At 38.2% G+C, this 20,543-nt stretch overlaps 1 protein-coding gene across 1 annotated transcript in view; it reads right to left on the reverse strand.

Moving 5' to 3' along the window:
- ABCA12 (ATP binding cassette subfamily A member 12) overlaps window positions 1-20,543 on the reverse strand; it is a 159,904-nt gene that overhangs the window by 35,567 nt on the left and 103,794 nt on the right. Inside the window, exons 23-33 of the mRNA XM_070618233.1 lie at window positions 18,264-18,378; window positions 11,665-11,994; window positions 10,262-10,331; window positions 10,039-10,173; window positions 9,009-9,164; window positions 7,927-8,113; window positions 5,617-5,835; window positions 4,218-4,414; window positions 2,621-2,781; window positions 1,005-1,241; window positions 459-609 (exon numbers count right to left, since the gene is read on the reverse strand). Of these exons, the coding sequence (XP_070474334.1) occupies window positions 459-609; window positions 1,005-1,241; window positions 2,621-2,781; window positions 4,218-4,414; window positions 5,617-5,835; window positions 7,927-8,113; window positions 9,009-9,164; window positions 10,039-10,173; window positions 10,262-10,331; window positions 11,665-11,994; window positions 18,264-18,378 (1,958 nt within the window). The remainder of the gene's footprint in view (window positions 1-458; window positions 610-1,004; window positions 1,242-2,620; window positions 2,782-4,217; window positions 4,415-5,616; window positions 5,836-7,926; window positions 8,114-9,008; window positions 9,165-10,038; window positions 10,174-10,261; window positions 10,332-11,664; window positions 11,995-18,263; window positions 18,379-20,543) is intronic.

The following is a 20,543-nucleotide window of genomic DNA, read 5'->3' on the forward strand; positions in this document are numbered from 1 at the left end:
GAGGCCCCATAAAGAATGATGACTGTTTTTCTAACTTGTTTTGATGACTATTACCTCCACTTGAATGTGTCTAATAGCAGCCAGTGAACTACCTTACAAGGTAACTTTGTCCCTTGTTGGACAGCACTGATTACAAAAGGATTCTAGCTCTTTGAACACAACTCAAATTCTAGTAATTTACGTCTTGAAAATGACTTCTGATAGTTGAAAGGAATACTCATCACCACCCTAATAAGGAAGCTCTTTTACATTCTGCAAAATATTCTTGAAATAGAGAATTCGATTGGGTTCAATGTTTGGCATATATACAAAAGAGAAAGCTTATATTTCTTTAGTCTTTCTGAATTTAGAAATAAAATTTAAAGTGGAATTTAAAAGAAAATCAAAATCTGTCCTTGATTTTCTCACATTTAGGTCATTTATTGGAATTAAGCAAAAGATGTGCGTTAGAGGTGTACCATCTCTGTCTGTGAAGTTGCTGCTGCTCACAGACAAGTCGTCAGGAGTTGAGGTGCCGTTGGTACCGGAATTTCCAATTTTCTGTTGTGTTAAATGCTCAAGCCTCATATCACTATTTTTTTGTGACTCTTTAGTCAAGTTCAGAAAGACCTAGAAAGAGAAGCCGGAACAGTTCGTTAACATAAAACGTACGTGTCTTTTCTAGTTTCTGAATTCAGTTTTGATTTTGAATTTTTGTCATATTTATTGAGAGAAATGTGCGACTTAAGTGAATATTTTTGAGTGACTTAAAGTGAACATTTTTGTCTGTAAAAGATACATGTAATTGAGTGATGTGTTGTTCTCAGAAGTCAATCTTACCTAAGAATCATATTGAGATAATTTTGAGATTTTCTGATATTGTGGAATGTTTATTTTAAAAATATTTCTCTTCTTTTTTAAAAAAACTATATATATTTATTCTAAGGCAATTATTTATTCTAAGGCATATTTATTCTAAAGCAAGTTATATCAGCTTTAAAAATAAAGGAAACGTCCAGATGTACCTCTTCCACGGTGGTGTCTGAAATGCCGTAGCACCCGATGTTGAGGTTGCCCATGCCATTGTCCAGCGCTCTTAGGAGCGACAGATAGGCCCCTGAGACTTTGGTGCTAAACGGAGGAAGCACATAAACAAGTTCTCCCCCAATGTCCTCCTTGAGGTAGGCTTCAGGGAGGTGTGACCGGATCATTGCTGTCACGGCCATGGTGTCACATACAGTACTTGCGTTTAGATTTGGACTCTAGAGACAAAAACAGAAGTTAAACACTCCCTTGTGTTCACATTGTAGTGCCCAAGGGCCCTCATCAGAAGGTAGTGAGTTCTTTTGGGCCACCCCAGACCTGAGTCAGACCACACACCACTCCGTCAGTGGCTCCCTGTCCCGCTGGGGTCCCCAGAGTTGTCTGAAAGTCACTATTCTACTGGCTCTCCTCTCCCACCTCAGCTTGTCCCTTCTCCACCCTAACTGCCTGCCCTCCTCCCTCTCCCCTGCTCTACTCCAGCCACAACACTCTCTTCTCTGTTGTTAGAGTGCTTCAGGCTCAGGCACGCCCTCCTCAGGGCCTTGCAATTGCTGTTCCTTTGCCCCCAGATAGCGAGTGACACGGCTCATTCTTTCCTGGCCCCTACTCTTGGCTCAACTGTCACCTTTTCAGAGACCCTTTCTCTTACTACCCCACTTAGAATGGCCCTGCCCAGCATTCCCTATTGCCCTTCCTTTTCTTTATTTCTACCCGTAGCATTAATCAGTTGCTAATATACTAAATAAGATACTTGTCAATTGTATCATCTGAATTCCCTGCACTCCATCAGAATACAAACTCTATGAGGGCAGAGATTTTAATATCGTCAGTTCACGGCTTCATCCCCAGTGCCTAGAACAGTGCCTTGGACACATAATAAGGTATCACACAACTAACACATAAATTTTTGAGTGAATTAATAAATATAATAATGAACATAATAAATTTTTATGTTTTGGAAGTCACATCGGGATGGTCACATATAAAGTAAGTGATAATAATCAAAACCTGCCCGATAACCTATCTTGCCCAGTATTGGTGAATCATACGTTATTTGAGTTGGCACAGGGATCCTTAGCATCCTTGTTCTTCAGAGACGTAGAAGCACCAATGGCCTGAGTTAGTCCCACTCAAGGAGCTTTGATCGGAAAGTGAACACACGCCTGCATATTCTCTTCATTTGCTTTTGATAGAGCAGAAAATCTAATTTTTAGCCCTCCAGGCAGAAATGCCAGGGAAGCTAAAAGGCTGATGCTCCATCATTTAGATTTAGATCATTTTTTACCTAGCACACTGGTTCTCCACGTGAGATCCCAGACCAGTAACATCATCAGCACCTGGGACCTTATTAGAAATGTAGGAAATTCTGCAGCCCCATCCCAGCCCAACTGAATTCTGACTGCTGAGGTGGGGCCACAAATCTGAGTCTATCCAAGACTTCCAGGTGTCCTGATGCTCGCTCGAGTTTGAGAAACACGAATGTAACAGATAAACAGTGAATTTTAACAGTGAATAAAGTTGGAGAGATTCTGTCTCTCTTTCATACACAAATTAATTTACAACCCCATAACAAAGGTATGTTTCCTCTCCTTCGAACCTTTTTCTTGGTGAGCGTGAGGTGGTAGCCATCCCCAAATGCTTCCTTGAGGTAAAACGGTGACCCGCAGCAGCGCAGCCCGCCCTGCTCCAGGAAGGCGATGCGGTCGCTCAGCACTTCAGCCTCGTCCAAGTGGTGCGTCGACAGAATGATTGTTCTGGCTTCAAAACACAGAGGAGAACAACCGAGAGTGAAAAATGAAGATACAGTTCCCAAGATATACAGAGTTAGCACAAGTAAGTCCTGTGATTTATGAGAGGAGTCATGGTTTATGAGCTAACGGAAAAACTGACCAGAAGGAGCTTCCAAAATCATCCAAGAGAAATTCAGGAGGGGTGTTCTTAAATATTGGGGGGTATTTTTCTTGTAAGTTGGCAGCAAATAAGCAGTTATTATTCTGTGTGGCTAAATGTCCCTCATTTGTAGCGTGGACGTTGGCAATGTGTGAATTTGCTCCTTTGGCTTCATTTCCATTCTCACTCTCTCTCCCCCTTTCTTCACTATGAAAAAGCAGTAATTTTAAAGACTTTGAATATTCTTCTCTGATTAATCCACTCCACTCTGATTGCTCCTCTGCCTCACATCCTGTTAGCACTTATTTAGTCTGTTTTCAGTTTATTTTCATTTGTGTATGTTTGGTATCTCTAATTAGATTCTAAGCTCCTCTAGGCAGAATTTGGAACTTCTGTTGGATTTGCATGCTCTGAAAAAGGCCAGTTAAGGGATCAACTCACAGTGGGCACTACATAGATACAGCAGTCCCCCCTTATCCACGGGGATCCGTTTCAAGACCCCTGTGGATGCCTGAAACCGCAGATGGTACCAAACTCTTTATATACTGTTTTTTCCTACACATACATAACTATGATAAAGTTTAATTTATAAATTAGGCACAGTAAGAAATTAACAATAATAACTAATAATAAAGCAGAACAACGATAACAGTATACTGTAATAAAAGTTACGGGAGATCTTAGCAACCTCAGCATACAATGTTTTTCTTTCCTTATTAAGTAGAATACTTTCACCTTTTCACTTAAAGGAAGTACTTTACAGCTTCTCTTTGGCATATCCAAATTGCCAGCATCACTACTCTTGTGCTTTGGGGCCATATTAAGTAAAATAAGGGTGACTTGACACAAGCACTGTGTACTGCGACAGTTGATCTGATAACCGAGATGGCTTCTAAGTGACCAGCGGGTAGCGTCTACAGTGTGGATCCGCTGGACAAAGGGACAGTTCATGCCCCGAGCAGGATGGAGTGGGACGGGTGAGATTTCATCACGCGACTCAGAACGGTGTGCAATTTAAAACCCATGAATTGTTTATTTCTGGAATTTTCCATTTAATATTTTCGGACTGTAGTTGACCTCTGTTAACTGAAACTGCAGAAAGCGAAACCGTGGATAAGGGGAGACTATTGTATTAACTAATTGACGCAGAAATTGAACTGGAAGAAGAAAAACTTGGGAAAAGGAAGAACCCATCTGAGACTTTTAATGGAGATAATAAACAGAAAAGGCTTCTTCTTGTCTGGGTGCATCCAAGAGGGCAAAATTATGACTTGGGTGGAGAAGTTATAAGAAGGTGCTCATACCAGTTTTGTTCTTGGATATAACATCCCATATACTTCGGCGAGAACACGGGTCGACTCCAGTGGACGGCTCATCCAAAATCACCACCCTGGATCCACCAATGAGAGCGATGGAGATAGATAACTTCCTCTTCATTCCTCCCGACAATGTTCCAACTCTCTTATGACGATGACTATACAGGCCAGTATCTTTCAAAGTCCTTCAAAAATTATGTATGGTGGTTAGTTTTTGCAGATAGAATACTGGAATATTGGAAAAATATAATAAGCACCCTAGATGATAGGTATTCACTAAGTAACTATTATGTGCTCACCAAGGTACAAGAAACTATTGAGGATTCATGATATAAATTTTATTATTTATCATCTAGCTGGAGATACAAAGTTAATACTCAGAAAATAATACAAAGGAATATATGACTTATGATTTTACTCATCCATTTGATAAATATTTGTGGATCGTCTGCCTGTTTTGTGCCAGACCGTGTTTTAGGTGCTGGAGAAAATCAGTGAGCAGACAACATTCCTACCCATAACACTATGATCTAGTATGTCCATGTGTCAGGAGGGATGCAGGGGAAATTCCATCAATAAATAGATTCCCAAGGATGTTTATAATATGCCACGCAGTGGTAAATGCACCAAAAAAAAATAAATAAAGCAAGGTACAAGAAATAAGGAGTGCCTGGGGCTTGCTATTTTAGGCATCTATCTTATACATGGTGGTCCCCTCAGAGAAGGTGACATTTGAGCAGAGACCAGGAAAGCGGAGCAGTAAGTCAAATGGCTGTCTGGGGAAGGCTGCTCTAAGTAGAGAGAACAGTAAGTGAGCAGCCCTGAGGCTGGAGCAGGCCTAGCATAATCAAGTGTGCTACTGGGCTAGTGTGCCAAGAGCAGAGCAAATGAGGGAGAGTAGAAGGAAATGAAATCAGAAGTGAGATTGGGAGCAGGTCATGTAGGGCCTCGAAGCCCTTGATAAGGACATTACAGAGTTTTATACTGAGTGTGGTGGGAAACCATCAGAGGGTTTTGAACCCAGGAGTGACATGGTCTGATCTGCAGTTTAAAAAGATCCCTGGCTGCTCTTTGAAGAATAGTTTGTATAAGGGAGAGTAGAAGCCAGGAGTCCAGTTGAGAGGCTTGGACCAGTGCAGTAGCCATGGAGAGTAGAAGCAGAGGATTTGGGGCAATATATGAACCAGAGAAGAAGAGATTTAAACAGTTCCAGTATAATAACAGGCTGCTGAGGAAAATGACATTAAATGTATACATACCAGAGAAATAGAAAAACTAAAAACCAATTGTTTTGTGAGAAAATGTTTCCTATTGGTCTTATTACCGTAGCTTGAATTCTCTTTGAGAGGAATTACCAACGCATGTTCTTGTTCCTGTCATGACTGACCTTTTTACTTCCTCGTGCAGCTGCTTTTTAGTCCAGTGAGGAACTTTGATGGAGCCATATAAGAGAAGATGCTCCTTGGTAGTGAGATAACTAAACAAGACATCGTGCTGCATGCAGACCCCCATACTCTTCCGTACGATGTGTAGGTCTGTTTTGATATCTTTTCCATAAACAAAGATGGTACCTGCTGAGGCCCCAAACAGCCCAGTCAACATGGAGCTGGAAATGAAGAAATGATAAATTAGGTGGGAACCAAGCATTGAAGCTTGGTTTTTAGGACGAGATATATCTCAGTTGTTAGCAAAAAATATTGCATTGTATCTCCTCAAAGTCAACCTATGAAATAAAATAGTATTAAATAGGAATAAAAATTAAAATTACTTTCAAGCTTTTAATAATTTAGAGTGTTAATAGACACTACATAATCATGATGGTGGTGGTGGTAGGTTGGTAAGAATGATAGAAACGGTTGTGCTCTTTAATTGCAAGTGTACTGTCTCCTTGAGCAAACTCACGCCCTTTCCTGGGATCAGATAGTGTCTACCGGTCATTAAGTCTCAAAATTATCTCTCTAGCCCAGATCTCCACCCTCAGTTGTGGGCTTGCTCTATCCATCCAACAGACAATGCCACTTCTCCATGGGACATCTTACAGGATCCTCAAACTCAATATATTCAACACTTAACTCATGATCTTTGCCCTCAAATCCTTTCCCTTGTTGATGTTACCTCTTTCACTATATGATAAATGTATATACTGGTTGCACAAGCCTGGAATTTAGAGTCGTTTTTGCATCCTCCTTCTATCTTCATCTCCTAACTCACCCATATTTCTCCATTTTCCTAGCCACCACCTTAGTGCAAGCTGCCGTCACCAATTACCTACCAGCTGCTGTAGGCTCCTAACTCATGGCCCTTGGCCATCTTCAGTCCCTTCTCTACAGTGTAACTGGAGCATTCTCACCTAGATAATTCCTCTTCCTCTTTCAGATAGTTAGTAAACTGAGCAATTATTTAATACCCGTCTTCTCCACTAAAACACAAGCTCCCTTAGATCAGGAAACATCATTTCTCACCACTCTCTTTCAGTGTCTAACTTGTGCTTTGCACATAATAGACCCTAAGTGGCTATTGTGGATTAACTAGAGAATCAATGCAATATACAATTCTTCCCATAAAAACACATTGAAATACAAATAATATACTTCATTCTTTATATTCAGAAAATAAAATGGGGACTTTCTCAGCTAAAATTGCAGGCTCTTCGAAAGCTTTCTTTATCCCTTTTCTTCATTGGCCTCTAATCGCCTATTAGAAATCTTGCTTTTTAAGCATTGTATTCTCACTAAAAAGCCAACTCTGAATGTAAACAGGTCATAGAAATGAGAACAGCTGCATGTTCACTCATTTCATGACCTCATGACCTTCCTTTGTCCCCTTTTATTTACAAACATTAATTTGAATGTTTTGGCAGTCACTGAGCCTACTCATGATGATACTAAACAAGATATCCAGCAACTGACACTTTTCCTCAAATAAGGATTGAGCACCAATGGCTCCTTAGAGCTGATTCCAAGGTAAGCAATGTGGAACATTGGAGGTGAATCACAAAAAAGAAATGCAGAAGAATGTCACTTTAAGAATATTTGAATCTGCTTCTCCATTCAGACACAGGAAAATGCTAATTAAGTGAAGAGTGAGAAAGAACAGCCCACGTGTCACTCTTGACCTTTCTGATCTCTGTCTAATAACTGGTGATTCTGTTGTTTCTTTAGGAATCAAGGCAAGGATTCTCTGTGATGGAGCAGCTGGGGCTGAGTGTGTTTATACTGGGGTGTTTAAACCCAAATTTATCCATGGGTCAGAATAAAAATGCAAATAAGTGAACAGACTGGGCGTATGAGGCAGTACAGATTGGTGGGGACCCGGGATAAACCAGAAAGCAAATGCCTCCTTTAAGAGAACAGTCACTAATTGGAGCCAACTCATTGTCCCTACTTAAGACTGTAGACCCAATGTTGCTAGAACTTCATTATCTAAGAGATGCCACAAATATTTATGTATATTAGAAAACTCCTCCATTTTAAAATATTGGCACTGAATTAAAAATTTTAAGTCCTAGGTGTGCCAACATCTGTCCTTTGAGCTCACGGTTTGGGACCTCTGATTTAGCTTCCGTTCTACATTATACAATTTGAGCTATTTTAGTCCATTTGGTAGATGTAAGAACTTTATTTTCTATGAAGGAGGGGAGGAAATATTAAGTAATATGCTTCTATGGCCGTAGTAACATACATGAAAAATAACATACATGGTGGTAGTTTTCCCAGCTCCGTTGGGTCCCAGCAATGAAGTAATGTGCCCTTCATAAAAGTTCAGATTGAGATTATCAACGGCAATTTTTGAGCCATAGATCTTTGTGACCCCATGCAGGGCAACCCCAACTGTGAGATCTTTAGGTTCAGGCTCAATGTTGGAGGGAAACGTGTATTCAGGACCTGGAGAGAAATTAAGAGAAGAGTTGTAAGCCCACAGATAAGGAAATTGCAGCCAGAGTTAGATTTTTCTCTAATTAAAAACTGAAGACTATAATAATACAACCTTTTAAGTAAAAACATAATTTATATATAGTTTTTAGCCTCCTTCTCACTTGGTCAAAGAATGAATGAGAGTGAGAAACCATATTCTGTAAGGTTTATATCACCCTTGTATGTCAGAAAAAGCAGTCCTAGTATTCAGAATTACAATAATGAATTATCCTTTATTCAACAGATTTCAAATATTCAAAAGACAAGTCTACGTCTTGGTTGTCCGACTGAACAGGAGAATACCAACTTACGGAATAAATGTCTACACGGTATGATTTTACAGAGACAAGGCTAGCTCAAATCTGTGGCTTATAGAATCCAGTCATTAATTACTATCTACATCTCCTTCAGGCATCACAGAAGGACCACTTACATGGGTCATCCTTCGCAAGGATAACCTACTCATCCAATGTCAGTAAGACATGAACTTTAAACTGTTGGTCCAGTGGGTTATGCTAAGTTATCCATAGTTGTTACATGGTTACTCCTTATCATTAGTGACAGATGGCTGGAGTTAGGGGTGCAGACTGCAGCCAAGGAATAAAATTTTTCTCTGTGTGAGTCTAACTGGACCACAAAGGGATGCAATCTTGGCCTAATTAGCACCATATGCTAACCAACAGAGCTAATGAGCCCAGAAAAAGCCACAATTTAATCTCCATAAGAGTCTAAACACATACGTGTAGACATATTCATCCATGACTAAAAGGATGATAATTTTGCCATTCTGAAAAACATAATTAAAATCACTAGTCATGTAAATTGTATATCACTTCTCTCATAGTAATGCCTGTTGTTGACCTACTTGTCTTACTGGCAGATGGGTTGGTGTTCTGCATCATGATATTAGTAAACATAAGGCCATTGCTTTTCTCATGCTTCACGTCTGCACATCCCAATCGCTCCTTCCAATAGGAAGGAAGGATTGGAAAATACCATGGAGCTGCCATACCATATGTACCTGTAATAAAAATGTGTTAGGAAAAGCAACTTTTAGTTGATTGTTAACATTTAAGCAACAGAAGCTAAACAACAAAATATTATATATGGTTCAGGAAGTGTTCTCTTTTTTTTCCCGATTCTATAAACACTAAAGAGTAGTCTCAGTTTCCAAAGTAAAATAAAAAATATAGGCTTTCTTTTATTATTTTTTTAGTTTCAATGAAGAATAATTGTATACCATGAAATTTACTTTTTGTAAGTGTAGTTAGATGATTTTTGGTAAATATATAAAGTTGTGCAACCATCGCCACAATCCTTGTATTAGAACATTCTAGAACTCCAAAAAGTTTTTTTCTGCCCATTTACAGATAACCCCTGTTCCCAACCCAAGTCCCAATCACTGATATGCTTTCTGTCCCTATATATTTGTTTTTGATAGAAATTTTATATAAATGGAAGAATACTCTTTTATTCATTTACAGCATCAGAACAATGTACAAATATAAATAAGGCTTAATGGAAAAATTCCTAGCATGTTAGAAGTGATGAACACTTGAGACCTAGGAGAGGGAATCTGACTAGTCTTTTTCCATTAGAACTTGATAAAGTTTCCTTAGAATTAGGAGACTTGGGTTTTTGCCTCATAATATCGCATATGCCCATTTGGAAAGACTGGATTCCATGCTTCTTAATTCACTCTATCCTTTAGAGGAACATCAGAGAAGGAACTCACCAGTGTATTATCTTATCTTAAAAAATTTCACTTAGTTTTGGGATTTAATTAATTTTTTGGAGATTATATATGGTAAATCAAATTTTAAAAATATGTATGTTAGCCGATTTATGATGATGAAAACCATAAAAGCATATGTTTATAGGAAGCATGTTCATACCTGGAAAAACATTCCTGACATACCAGGCAATAAGGAAGTAAATGAAAGAGTCAGCTAAGATTAGACAGCACAGCCAGCCAAACGAGGTGGTGTCATCCTGAACCGGGGAACTGTACATGTTTTCCCACTGAAGACCTAAAAGGCGAACACATATATTTATTCTTGGATGAGATGTACTGCAGCTGTGAAAGAAAAAATCCTGTTTTAAAGAAAGTGAGCCTACCGATGTCCTGTTCCTCGTATCTCGCAATGTATTGACTTGCGTAACTGAATGCTGTTGGGGAAAGCAGGCTCTGTGAAGAAAATAAACAGCAATGATAATAGACTTCATACATATCACCCAGAGGGATCTTAACACACTTAAAACTTTGGGCACTTATGTACATAAAACTGACACTAACTCTCTAAGCATATTTAAAAACACAGAGGTCTCTTCTCAAGCACACCATAACTCTGAAAGAAGAGGAGAGGAAACAGCAGAAAACAAAAGCAGGAGAGTTATAACTTGGAAAATATTTGTCAAAAATGCAAACTATATAACTAAACTTATTAAACGTTGCTCAGCAATTAATAAAACAGGTAATTACAGGATAATGCAATGTTAAGATTAAAATCAAATAAAATGTTAGGGGCTACTTCATAAACTGATTTCAGGTAATAAAAGTATTAAGAATGAAAATATACTAAAATATCAATTGATTGAATGCTTATAATGCAACAAATTAAAAATTTAAATTTTGGGGCCGGCCCCGTGGCGAAGTGGTTAAGTTCTCGCACTCTGCTTGAGCGGCCCAGCGTTTCGCCAGTTCGAGACCCGGGTGCTGACATGGCACGGTTCATCAAGCCATGCTGAGGCAGCGTCCCACATGCCACAACTAGAAGGACCCACAACTAAAAATATACAACTATGTACCAGGGGGCTTTGGGGAGAAAAAAGAAAAAAATAAAAATCTTTAAAAAAAAATTTTAAATGTTGTTTAAACCCAAAATAATCAGTGTTAAATGAAAGTTATTTACCACTTTCTATTTCCATAAGTAGCAAAGTTTTAATATGATTCTCAGTCAATGCTGAGATTTACTTCTGCTTTCCAAATTTCAGTCAGTAATCTTAATGCTTTCATTAAAATTCTTAAATTAATTTAGTACTCTTGAATTGAACAGGCAGAATTCAAAATTGATTATATGTTGTCAGTGCATTTGTCTTTATGCCTGTAAGTTATATTGTACATCATGAAAACCATGAGAATTACTCATAGATGAGAATAATTCCAGCTATAGAGGCGCTAAGACCTTCAAGGAATTGGACCAGAGAGAAGTCAGAATTCTTGATGATCTTTAAAACGTGATATGTTACATTTTAATTGTTCTTTCTTCAAGAACTATTTCTTAACAGCATCACATAATAGGGTTTTAGAGACTGTGGGGTGAAAATTTCCTTTTCATAATATTATGCTTACATGGTATACAATGATGTAGAAAACAACTATCATTAGGACAGTTAAGCTTATTTTTCTATCACTGAACTTTTAAATTTAGATAAGTGTACTTTCAGTTTGAGAATCTAAAAACAAAAACAGGGTGCATTCTTTTTACACACTGGTCATTCGGTTGTGATGTTTGACTCACCATGAATACTTTTACGACATAGCTCAACTCATTCTCAACTGTAACTAGCACAATGAATGGAAAAAAGGCAATGATGTAGATGAGGCTTCCGATCAGAGCTGCAATGTTGGTGTTGTTGAAGAAGACGCTGATGAGATAGCTCATGGCAATAACTGAGAAGCTGTAGTCCGAAAAATACAGGAACAAAATGAACCCATTTGTTTTAGGAAGGATATTGCCAAACTTGAGAATAATGATGAGGAGGATGATGGTAACCAGCAGAAATCCAACACTCTCTATAAGCCAGGCAAAAAAGTGGCTGCAGGAGTTGACGCCCATCATCTTCATGTACTGTAAAAAGGAGAAAGAGTTAGCTGCTTCTTCAGTGGATATGCTCTCAAATAGCAATTACTCCTATACCATGCCAAGATGCCCATGAGGCTTTTCATATATATGAAATGAGGCATTTTAGTGATTTACATAAGTCAAGTATTTGTCCAAGCTTGCTGTGTGAAATTAATATGACCCCTTATGCCAGCCCATCTTAGACCGTATGCTCCCAGAGTGTCCCAGTATAATGGGCTCTTTTCTTTCAATTCCATTTTATAACTGGTATCTAACTGATGCCTCAACATTAAACTAGTTTAGAATAGATCAGCAAAATCTATGACATTCCTGGGGCTAGCCCTGAGGCCTAGTGGGTAAGTTCAGTGCACTCCGCTTTGGCAGCCTGGGTTTGGTTCCCAGGCATAGATCTACACCACTCGGCAGCAGCCATGCTGTGGCGGTGACCCACATGCAAAATAGAGAAAGATGGGCAACAGATGTTAACTCAGGGTGAATCTTCCTCAGGAAAAAAAACGTATGGTATTCCCTGCAGAATTTTACATGTTTATGTAAATTTGACATTTGTGCAGACATGAATATTTCAAGCTGGTGAAAAACCATGGTTTATTTTAAATTGAATGTAAGGACTAAGATAATAAAATTCCATATATATATAATATATGTATTTTACCAAACGTTAATGAACACCACAATCAGCATTCACGTTCCTGAGAGAAATAGAATAGACCTGATTCCTAAGAATTTAAAACATGGGAACTTTGAAGGGAGACTCTCTGCCTTTTGCTCCAGCTTCCCCATCCTCAAAATCCCTGGCAGTCTAGGGCAAGTTTGCCATCTTTGTTTTCCAAAAAGACATTCATACACTCAAAATGAAGTCATATACCTGAGATAATCTACATCTCTTTCTCAGTTGCCATTCTTTAATAACCAGTGATCCTCTAGAGGCCTCGGGACCTCACCAAGGTAGAAAAACACAGCAGCAGGATGTGCTTGTGCGTTAACTCAAAGGGATTCTGAAAGATCTAAAGTTCCCTGGACCTGGTCGTCTTGAATTTGGTGACGTGTGGTACTTTGGGAGAACCCGGATATCTTGGTTTCTAGTTTTAACAACTCATGATTAATTTTAATCTTATGAATCCAATATTTCATTAAAAAAAATGAACAAAAGAAATGCTCCACTAAAAGCTTTCTAATTCAGTATTTTTATAAAATAAAGGATTTTCAATGGTTCCACCCCCTTAAACCTAACTTGATTAGAAAAAAAAGATGGTGAATGTGCTGGATCTTTTGCTCTGCAAGCAGAAGAGTGAATTTTACTTTCTGCCTTTGCAACTTATCACATTTTGATAACTCTGCTGCTCTGGTTGTTACCATGGAAACAGCTACCTGACTGCCAATGGTCTAAGCTGAGGGCCTGAAGCTAATCACCACTGAGAAAAAGCCCTGACTTTTCCTCTTAGCTTTGCCCTCTTCCTTACCCTCTCCTCTCCTGGTGCTTCTCTCCTCCCGGCCCTGCCACCCTTTGCAGTGAAGGTTCAACCTATATTTCCATAGGAATGCAAGCGTGGGTCAGAGTAAAAAAGTCAGCATGGAGCGAAGATTCACCATGGAAGTTTTCCTCCAATTGCTACATATCTACCACTGAAAACAAAATTACATTTTGGTGTGAAAAACGACCTCACAGACCTTATTCTAGAAATTCTTTCCCTGCATCGCTACCCATTTGAGAAAATGTAATGTGTCATGTTTTACAACTGCGTTTCACAGCTATTCAGCTATTCAAATATGACCATGATACTTTAGCGCTTTTTATTTGCCTTTCCTGCTATTTGTATTTTGAGTTTTTCACTGAGTTTATACCTATTTGAATATAATTAAATAAGGAGTTATGGAACCCATATAACTACTCCAAAGTTGACATTCACCACCTAATTTCACATGGCCTATATGAAAAATACTTCCCTCCCAATAGCAATATATGTCAGTAGGAGACGATGTCAATATATTTAGCAACATGGATATAAAATATCCAGGACACCATCAAGGACATAAAGTAAAGCTGACTTCATTTGTCTAACTGTGCTTTCATTCCTTGACAATTGATAGCTGCAGTATAAAACATTTACGCATCTAGAAAATTCTCCGTTCACAGACTTGTTAAAAGACAATTTGGCAAACCTGAAGACCAGGCGTTTATCACTGTAATTTTGAAGTTTTTGAGACTCAGGATGAGATTCCTGTGCCTAAGAGTTGGTAAAAACTGGAGCTTGATCATCATGTTTTATTGAAGTAGATCGAGTTAGCTGCTTCCAAAGTATCCACTACTTAACATCCTAGCATGAAACTTCGGTGCTAAACTTCAGGATTTTATGCCATGAGGAAAACAGCTGTTATTCATAAACAGCGAGAGCAATGAGAACACGTAAGTCATCCATAAATTATCCAGATTCACTGCCAACTTTGTTAGAATAAACAAGACCAAACGCTGATGGAATGTGGCCCACAGAGAATGGTTGGCTATGCTTTCTTAGATGTCATTAGTTCCTTCTCAAAGTGACAAACGTCAGGTGCCAGCTTTGCAATCAAAGAGTCACTTGTCTCAAGCCTCCCAAACCTGCCAGAGCAATTCATTGATAGCTGACAACCTGTTGCTTAAGAAAACCCCTGTGCACGGTGGTCAAAGTCTGCCCCAGTTTATGGCAGAAAATAAGGAGAAGAAAGAGATTCTGTAAGATTTTGGATAAACATGTTGCCACATTCAACAGAAGCTTATGCACAAGGATTGGCATCAATGCTGTCAGGAAGAAATCATAAATATTCGTATATTTACTTGACAGCAATGTCTTTATTCAACTCAACAAGAATGTCAAGCACTAATTTATAAGGAATAACAACATTTTCTACCTCATGCATACACTCAAAATGAAGCCATGTATCTGAGATAATCTTTATCTCTTTAAAAAATTCTCTTAATAATAGATATTTATATTATTTTTTTAATAAGATGTAAAGGATGTTGTCACCATTACTTGGAATAATCTAAACTCCCACTACTGGGATGAATAGTGTATGTCAAGAAAGCATAAAAGATTGTTTAAAGTGAGGCACCAAAGGGCTAAAGATCCCTGCATAATTCTTGGTAACATCTCTGCAGCCCACAGATATTGTAGTTTACCTGTCTGAACCGAGAGAGAACATTTTCAAAATTTTGTCTCCAACTGAATGTAAGCACTGAAACCCCCATAAATGACTTATATTAGATCACATAGATGAAACTAACCCATAAATCAAGAAAATAATGTGGAAAAGTACTCTCCTATGTGTCGTAAAATCAGATTTTGTATAGCTTTAATATTTTAATTCTTAAAAGCAAGGAATACAGAACAAAAGCCAATTGAAAGGCATTTTGAAACAGTTTGTTTTTTTAAACAACAGGCTTCATTTCATCAATAAACTTATTGGGCATTAATATTTCTGCCAATTGCTTTAACAAGTTAAAGGAATTCACTGGAGTCTCATACCATAACAAGGTCAAGGATTAGTGGCTACATTGAAATAGCAACTAACTTGGTTTTCATGCCCAGATTTGAGACCAGTTACACAGGCAAAAATGTATTATTTTTACTTTTTTTTTTTTTTTTTTGCTGAGGAAGACTAGCTCTGAGCTAACCTCTATGCCAGTCTTCCTCCACTTTATATATGGGTCACCGCCACAGCATGGCTGACAAGAGGTGTAGGTCCACACCTGGGCTCCAAACCCACGAACCCAGGCTGCTGAAGCAGAGTGTGCCAAACTTAACCACTACACCATGGGGTCCACCCAGTTTAATTTGGAATGAGAAGGAAGTAGTGAGTGGACAGCTTTAGACCTTAATTGATTATAAAAAAAATAGTATTAAAAAGTAATTTTGAATCTCTGGTAGACTAAAAGACCTTAAGAGTCTATGCTACTAAAACAAGATTATGAGAGGGAAGGTAGCTCTGATATGGAAAAGGATTGGTCGGAAGTCATGACACTTAAGTACTAACCCAGATCGACCATTAACTAGTTCCATGGTTTTTAGCAAGTCAGCTCTGACTTTCCGGGTTCAGTTTTTTCACCTTTAAAAAGGAGGAGGTTAGTTTAGAACTGTGGGCAGTGGAGGGGGGCTGAGCAGGAGGCAGTGGGAACATTCCACTCATGCCGCACCTGCTTCCATCAATTCCTCTTACAAATAGACTGTATTCTTTTGAATTTTGGGCATCACTGATTTTAAGATGTGCCATTATTTTATATGCCACCAAGAAAGAAAAATCACTGCCAAATAAATTATCACCCTGATCTATCAACGCATCCCAATTTCAGAGGGTTTAAAATGTGAAGAAAAGAATCATTATCTTGGAAATGATAAAATATAGATAATTGAATCATCGTCTCTTCTGGCAGTGAGAAGGCACATTCTGGAAATATCCTGCTGAATGAAGTCTCGATGAGGAGACTCAGAGAGTTAAAGGGATTGGGCCCAAGGGACTATGAACGGGAAGACACAAAGCCTGACTCTGATTCCACATTCAGTGATCTTCTGTTCTGTCACTTTGACCCCCAATATCAGGCAGCTAAATTTTGAAAATAAATGACTGCGACATGAAGACACAGCTACCAACTAGAAACTGGTTCATGGTTAAAAATATGTCTTTCAAGTCTTCAATTGAGAAAGGACTCTTCATTATGCTTTGATATTTTTTGGTGACATACATAGATGTACTCAGAAAGCATCCCCTTCAAAGGCAAAATAATACAGTGTGTGTATTTTATATGTATGTATATACTTATATAGTGAGTATATTATATATACATCATACATACATATATATCACACACATGTATATGTGTATATACATACACATACTTATATTTACTGTGTGTTTCTGCCAAAAATATTTTTAAGGTAGATATTTATTTTGAAGTAGAAAAGAACTCATTTTCTGTCAGTTTTCTACTTCAAAGTTTTCCTTTTATCTGTAAACATTCACTTATGAGTACCAGGAACCTAAAAGAGAAATATAAGGTAAGAGCTTGCAGCCACAATTATGGTCCAAGGCACAGATTCAAGTTTCTAAACTGGAATTAAGAAATCATTGCACGCAGTCCTGAATACAACAGGGCTCAAACAAACTGATGAGACATTTACCAAATTGTAACTGAAATACAAGAATGCAGCTGTGAGAGTCACACAGAATTCAAATTGAAATGGTAACAAGGATAGGTTCAAACTCTATGACAACCCTGGAAGTGGCTGTTGAACTGACGAAAATATGGAGCAGTTGTTTGTACCTTGGAAGGAGAAACAATCCATTGCCTAGAAGCATTGGCAAAGGAAGCCTGAAGGTACAAGTGGACTAACAGGTTACTCCAACCTAGTTATTTCAGGTTGTCAGCCAGGCCTTGCAATAATTATTAGGCCCCAGTTTTGAAATGCTTCTGCTTTCTTTTCACTCCATGAGTGAGGGTAAGAATGGATTCATTACAGGATGACCGGATAAAATAATTTCTATTCCAATGCAATCACACAATGCTTTTTTATAAATGCTAATAAGAATTTATATTTTGGATTTGAGGATGATGATAAAGAGCATACTTAAGAAGAAATCACACTTTACATCCCAGGTCCTGTCTTCCATTGTCATATTTTTAACCTAATCAGTAGCATAACCTGAAATACTTAGTCTCTATAAATCATGAGTCAGTGGGAGAGAGGGGAGAAGGTAATTGAAGAAGACAAGTACACTGGAAAGAGAATTTGCTTCTTGAGAGCTGAAACAAGCCATATGTCTATGTCTGTATCTATATCTGTATCTTCCTTTGGACTTTGGTTACCATGCCAACAATCTCTTGCCCTAATAGTAGTAGTGTTGTCATTTAAACTTCCTCTGTTAGATCCTAACTCATATAGGTAACTTCCTGGGCAAAAATTATCCTTAAGATCATAAATTGTACTCAAATTTTATTCAGAATTATTCGGATTTTGTTTTTCAAAAGCACTTATAAAATAACTTTTATGTAACTTTTCGAGAAGATGAAATATTGCCTTATCAGCTGCCTTTATTAAAAATACATACCAGAAAAACGCAAAAATAACAAACAACAAACAAAAATACGTAAAGTATTTTTCCATCTAACTCACAAGGTATGGGTCAGGCTTTCGGATTTGGCATAGGCATGATGAAAATCACAGTAATTAATGATTATACAAATAGAACTTATTCATAATAAGAAGAAATACTCAATGTACCTCATGAAGCCGGAGGTCTTTCTCATAAACAAGCTTTTTTACAAATGCAGCTATAAATACAACCCAGGCAACCATGAGCACAATTGGAAGAGAATAAGAGACACTGGTTAGGAAGCTGTAAAAAAACAAAAACAAAACAAAACACAAAAATCCAGTGACCAAAATGAATGTCATCCTTGCAGATTGTAATATACAAAGAACACACGCTCTCTTACATTGAAATTATACTCTTGTTTTGAATTTGAGAATAATCATTAATATTACACCTTTATTTATGGAATGTGAAGCTGACTTAACAGTGGACCCAAGATTTTCTTGCTGTAATGTTGCAAGAGGCAAAAACAGCTCTGGATTGTTAGCTAAAATTGCCACATTGTTTAAAATGTGTTTGAGTATGTCCTGTCCAGGAAAATAATCATTATATAGATATATTTGCAAGGTTCAAAGCCTTTTTGTCTAAACTAAATTCTTATCTAAAAGGCAGATTTAAAATTAGATGGTGATGGGTTTATCAAGCTAAAAGCTATATCTTCCCAAATGACTGTATTTATCCACTCTTCAGAAACTCATAGTTATTATTAAACTAAATTTCCCAAAATGAAATAAAATAAAACTCAAAGCATTCAATTTAAAATGCAGACAAAGAACTTGAATTCCTTAAAATAATTCTCCAGGAGATGTTTCATAAACAGTATAGAAAGGTTTTTTCTGGTAATGTGCTAAACGAGAGAGTCACTAGAAGTCTTCATCAGGCCCCAAATGTGGCCTTCCTGAGTGGCCTGCCCACAATACCTGAGAGTTCAAATGAAGTGTTTCTCAAAGTTGAGCGTGAATCAGAAACGCTGGAAGGGCTTTATTAAAACAGATTTCTGACCCCCACCCATAAGCTTCTGATTTATCATACCTAGGGGAGAGTAATGAATTTGCATTTTAAACAATTTCCCAGGTGATGCCTATGTTGCTGGTCCGAGGGCCATAGTTTGAGAACCATGGTTCTGACATTAGCCACTTTCCATGGGCTAAGGCAAATGAGGAGTTTCCACTGAGAGAAACTCTAAATTGATCTGTTTTGCGTGTTAGCCTCCACGGAAGCTATCGTTTGGAGAAAGGTCCCAAGGCCACTTCCTTTTTAATCTATAAGGCTAAGGAATTACCTTCAAGTTCCCCATGAAAATGCAAATATTAAAGGGACACGACCTTGCCATCACTCATTATCACTTTGGCATCCTCGGTGTATCACCATCAGAGAGATGAGGGGTTTTTTGCTGGGGGAGGAGTGAGGGCGGAGGCCACATCCATTTTTTTGGTTCCTGGGAAATTGTCTAGCATGGGGTAGGCACTTAAAGAATATTTGTTGAATGAATTTTGTCTTGGTTGAGGTCCAGCCTTGATGCTGTTTCTGGCTCTAGAATTAAGCATAGTCTCTCATTCGTTAATAACAAATTCCCTGTAATATTTCTTCCAAGTGACTGCGTATTTTAGGCTTGGTATAGTATAAAGTAGAAAATGCTGGTCTCGCAGGACCAGTGCAGTACCATCTACACTACTTTGGACAAGTTACTTAAGCTTTTTGGATTTCAGTCTTTTCATCTGGAAAGTATGGCTGATAATACCTGTTCCCACTTATCTTACGAAGTCGTTGGAGGGAACAAATGAAATAATATATGTGAAAGCACTTGGCATGCGACAAAGACATTATATGTAAATGTAAGGCATTATGACCATACTCTCACAAAGAATGCAGAGTACAGTTACTTTTACTCTTAAAAGAAGCATCCAGGTACCCACCATCCTAGGTGTGAAAATTTACAAGGGTACAAGATATGAAAATTACAAAAAGAATGAGCAGGAAAATAGATGAGAATTTTCATTTAATAGAACCCACAGGTCTTTACTATTCATGCATGCTGTGCAGTTCACACACAGTTCAGGCTGCAAAGTCCTGACTGGCCTCCACAATGAGCTGCTAACCTTGACAACCCACTGATGGAATCCTCATCTGTCCCAGTATCACAGCTGCACAAAGGGTTACATAACCTCATCTCATCTATAGCTTTTGAAGCAGCCAAAGGAGACAGAGCATCAATAGAAAGAAAAAAAGAAAAAAAACAACCCAGAACCATCTGAATTGTACATAAGCTGCACTAACCGAGCTGAATAACAAGCACAATTCCTTTACAGGAATATTCAGCCTCAAGCTTTTGTGTAGGAGGGTGAGCTTGAAAAACGTAGTCCTTTGACCTTATTTTTCCACTGTGGTCAGAGTGGAGGAGACACTCA

This window comes from Equus przewalskii, chromosome 5 (genome assembly GCF_037783145.1).
Source record: "Equus przewalskii isolate Varuska chromosome 5, EquPr2, whole genome shotgun sequence".
Classification (NCBI taxonomy): domain Eukaryota; kingdom Metazoa; phylum Chordata; class Mammalia; order Perissodactyla; family Equidae; genus Equus; species Equus przewalskii.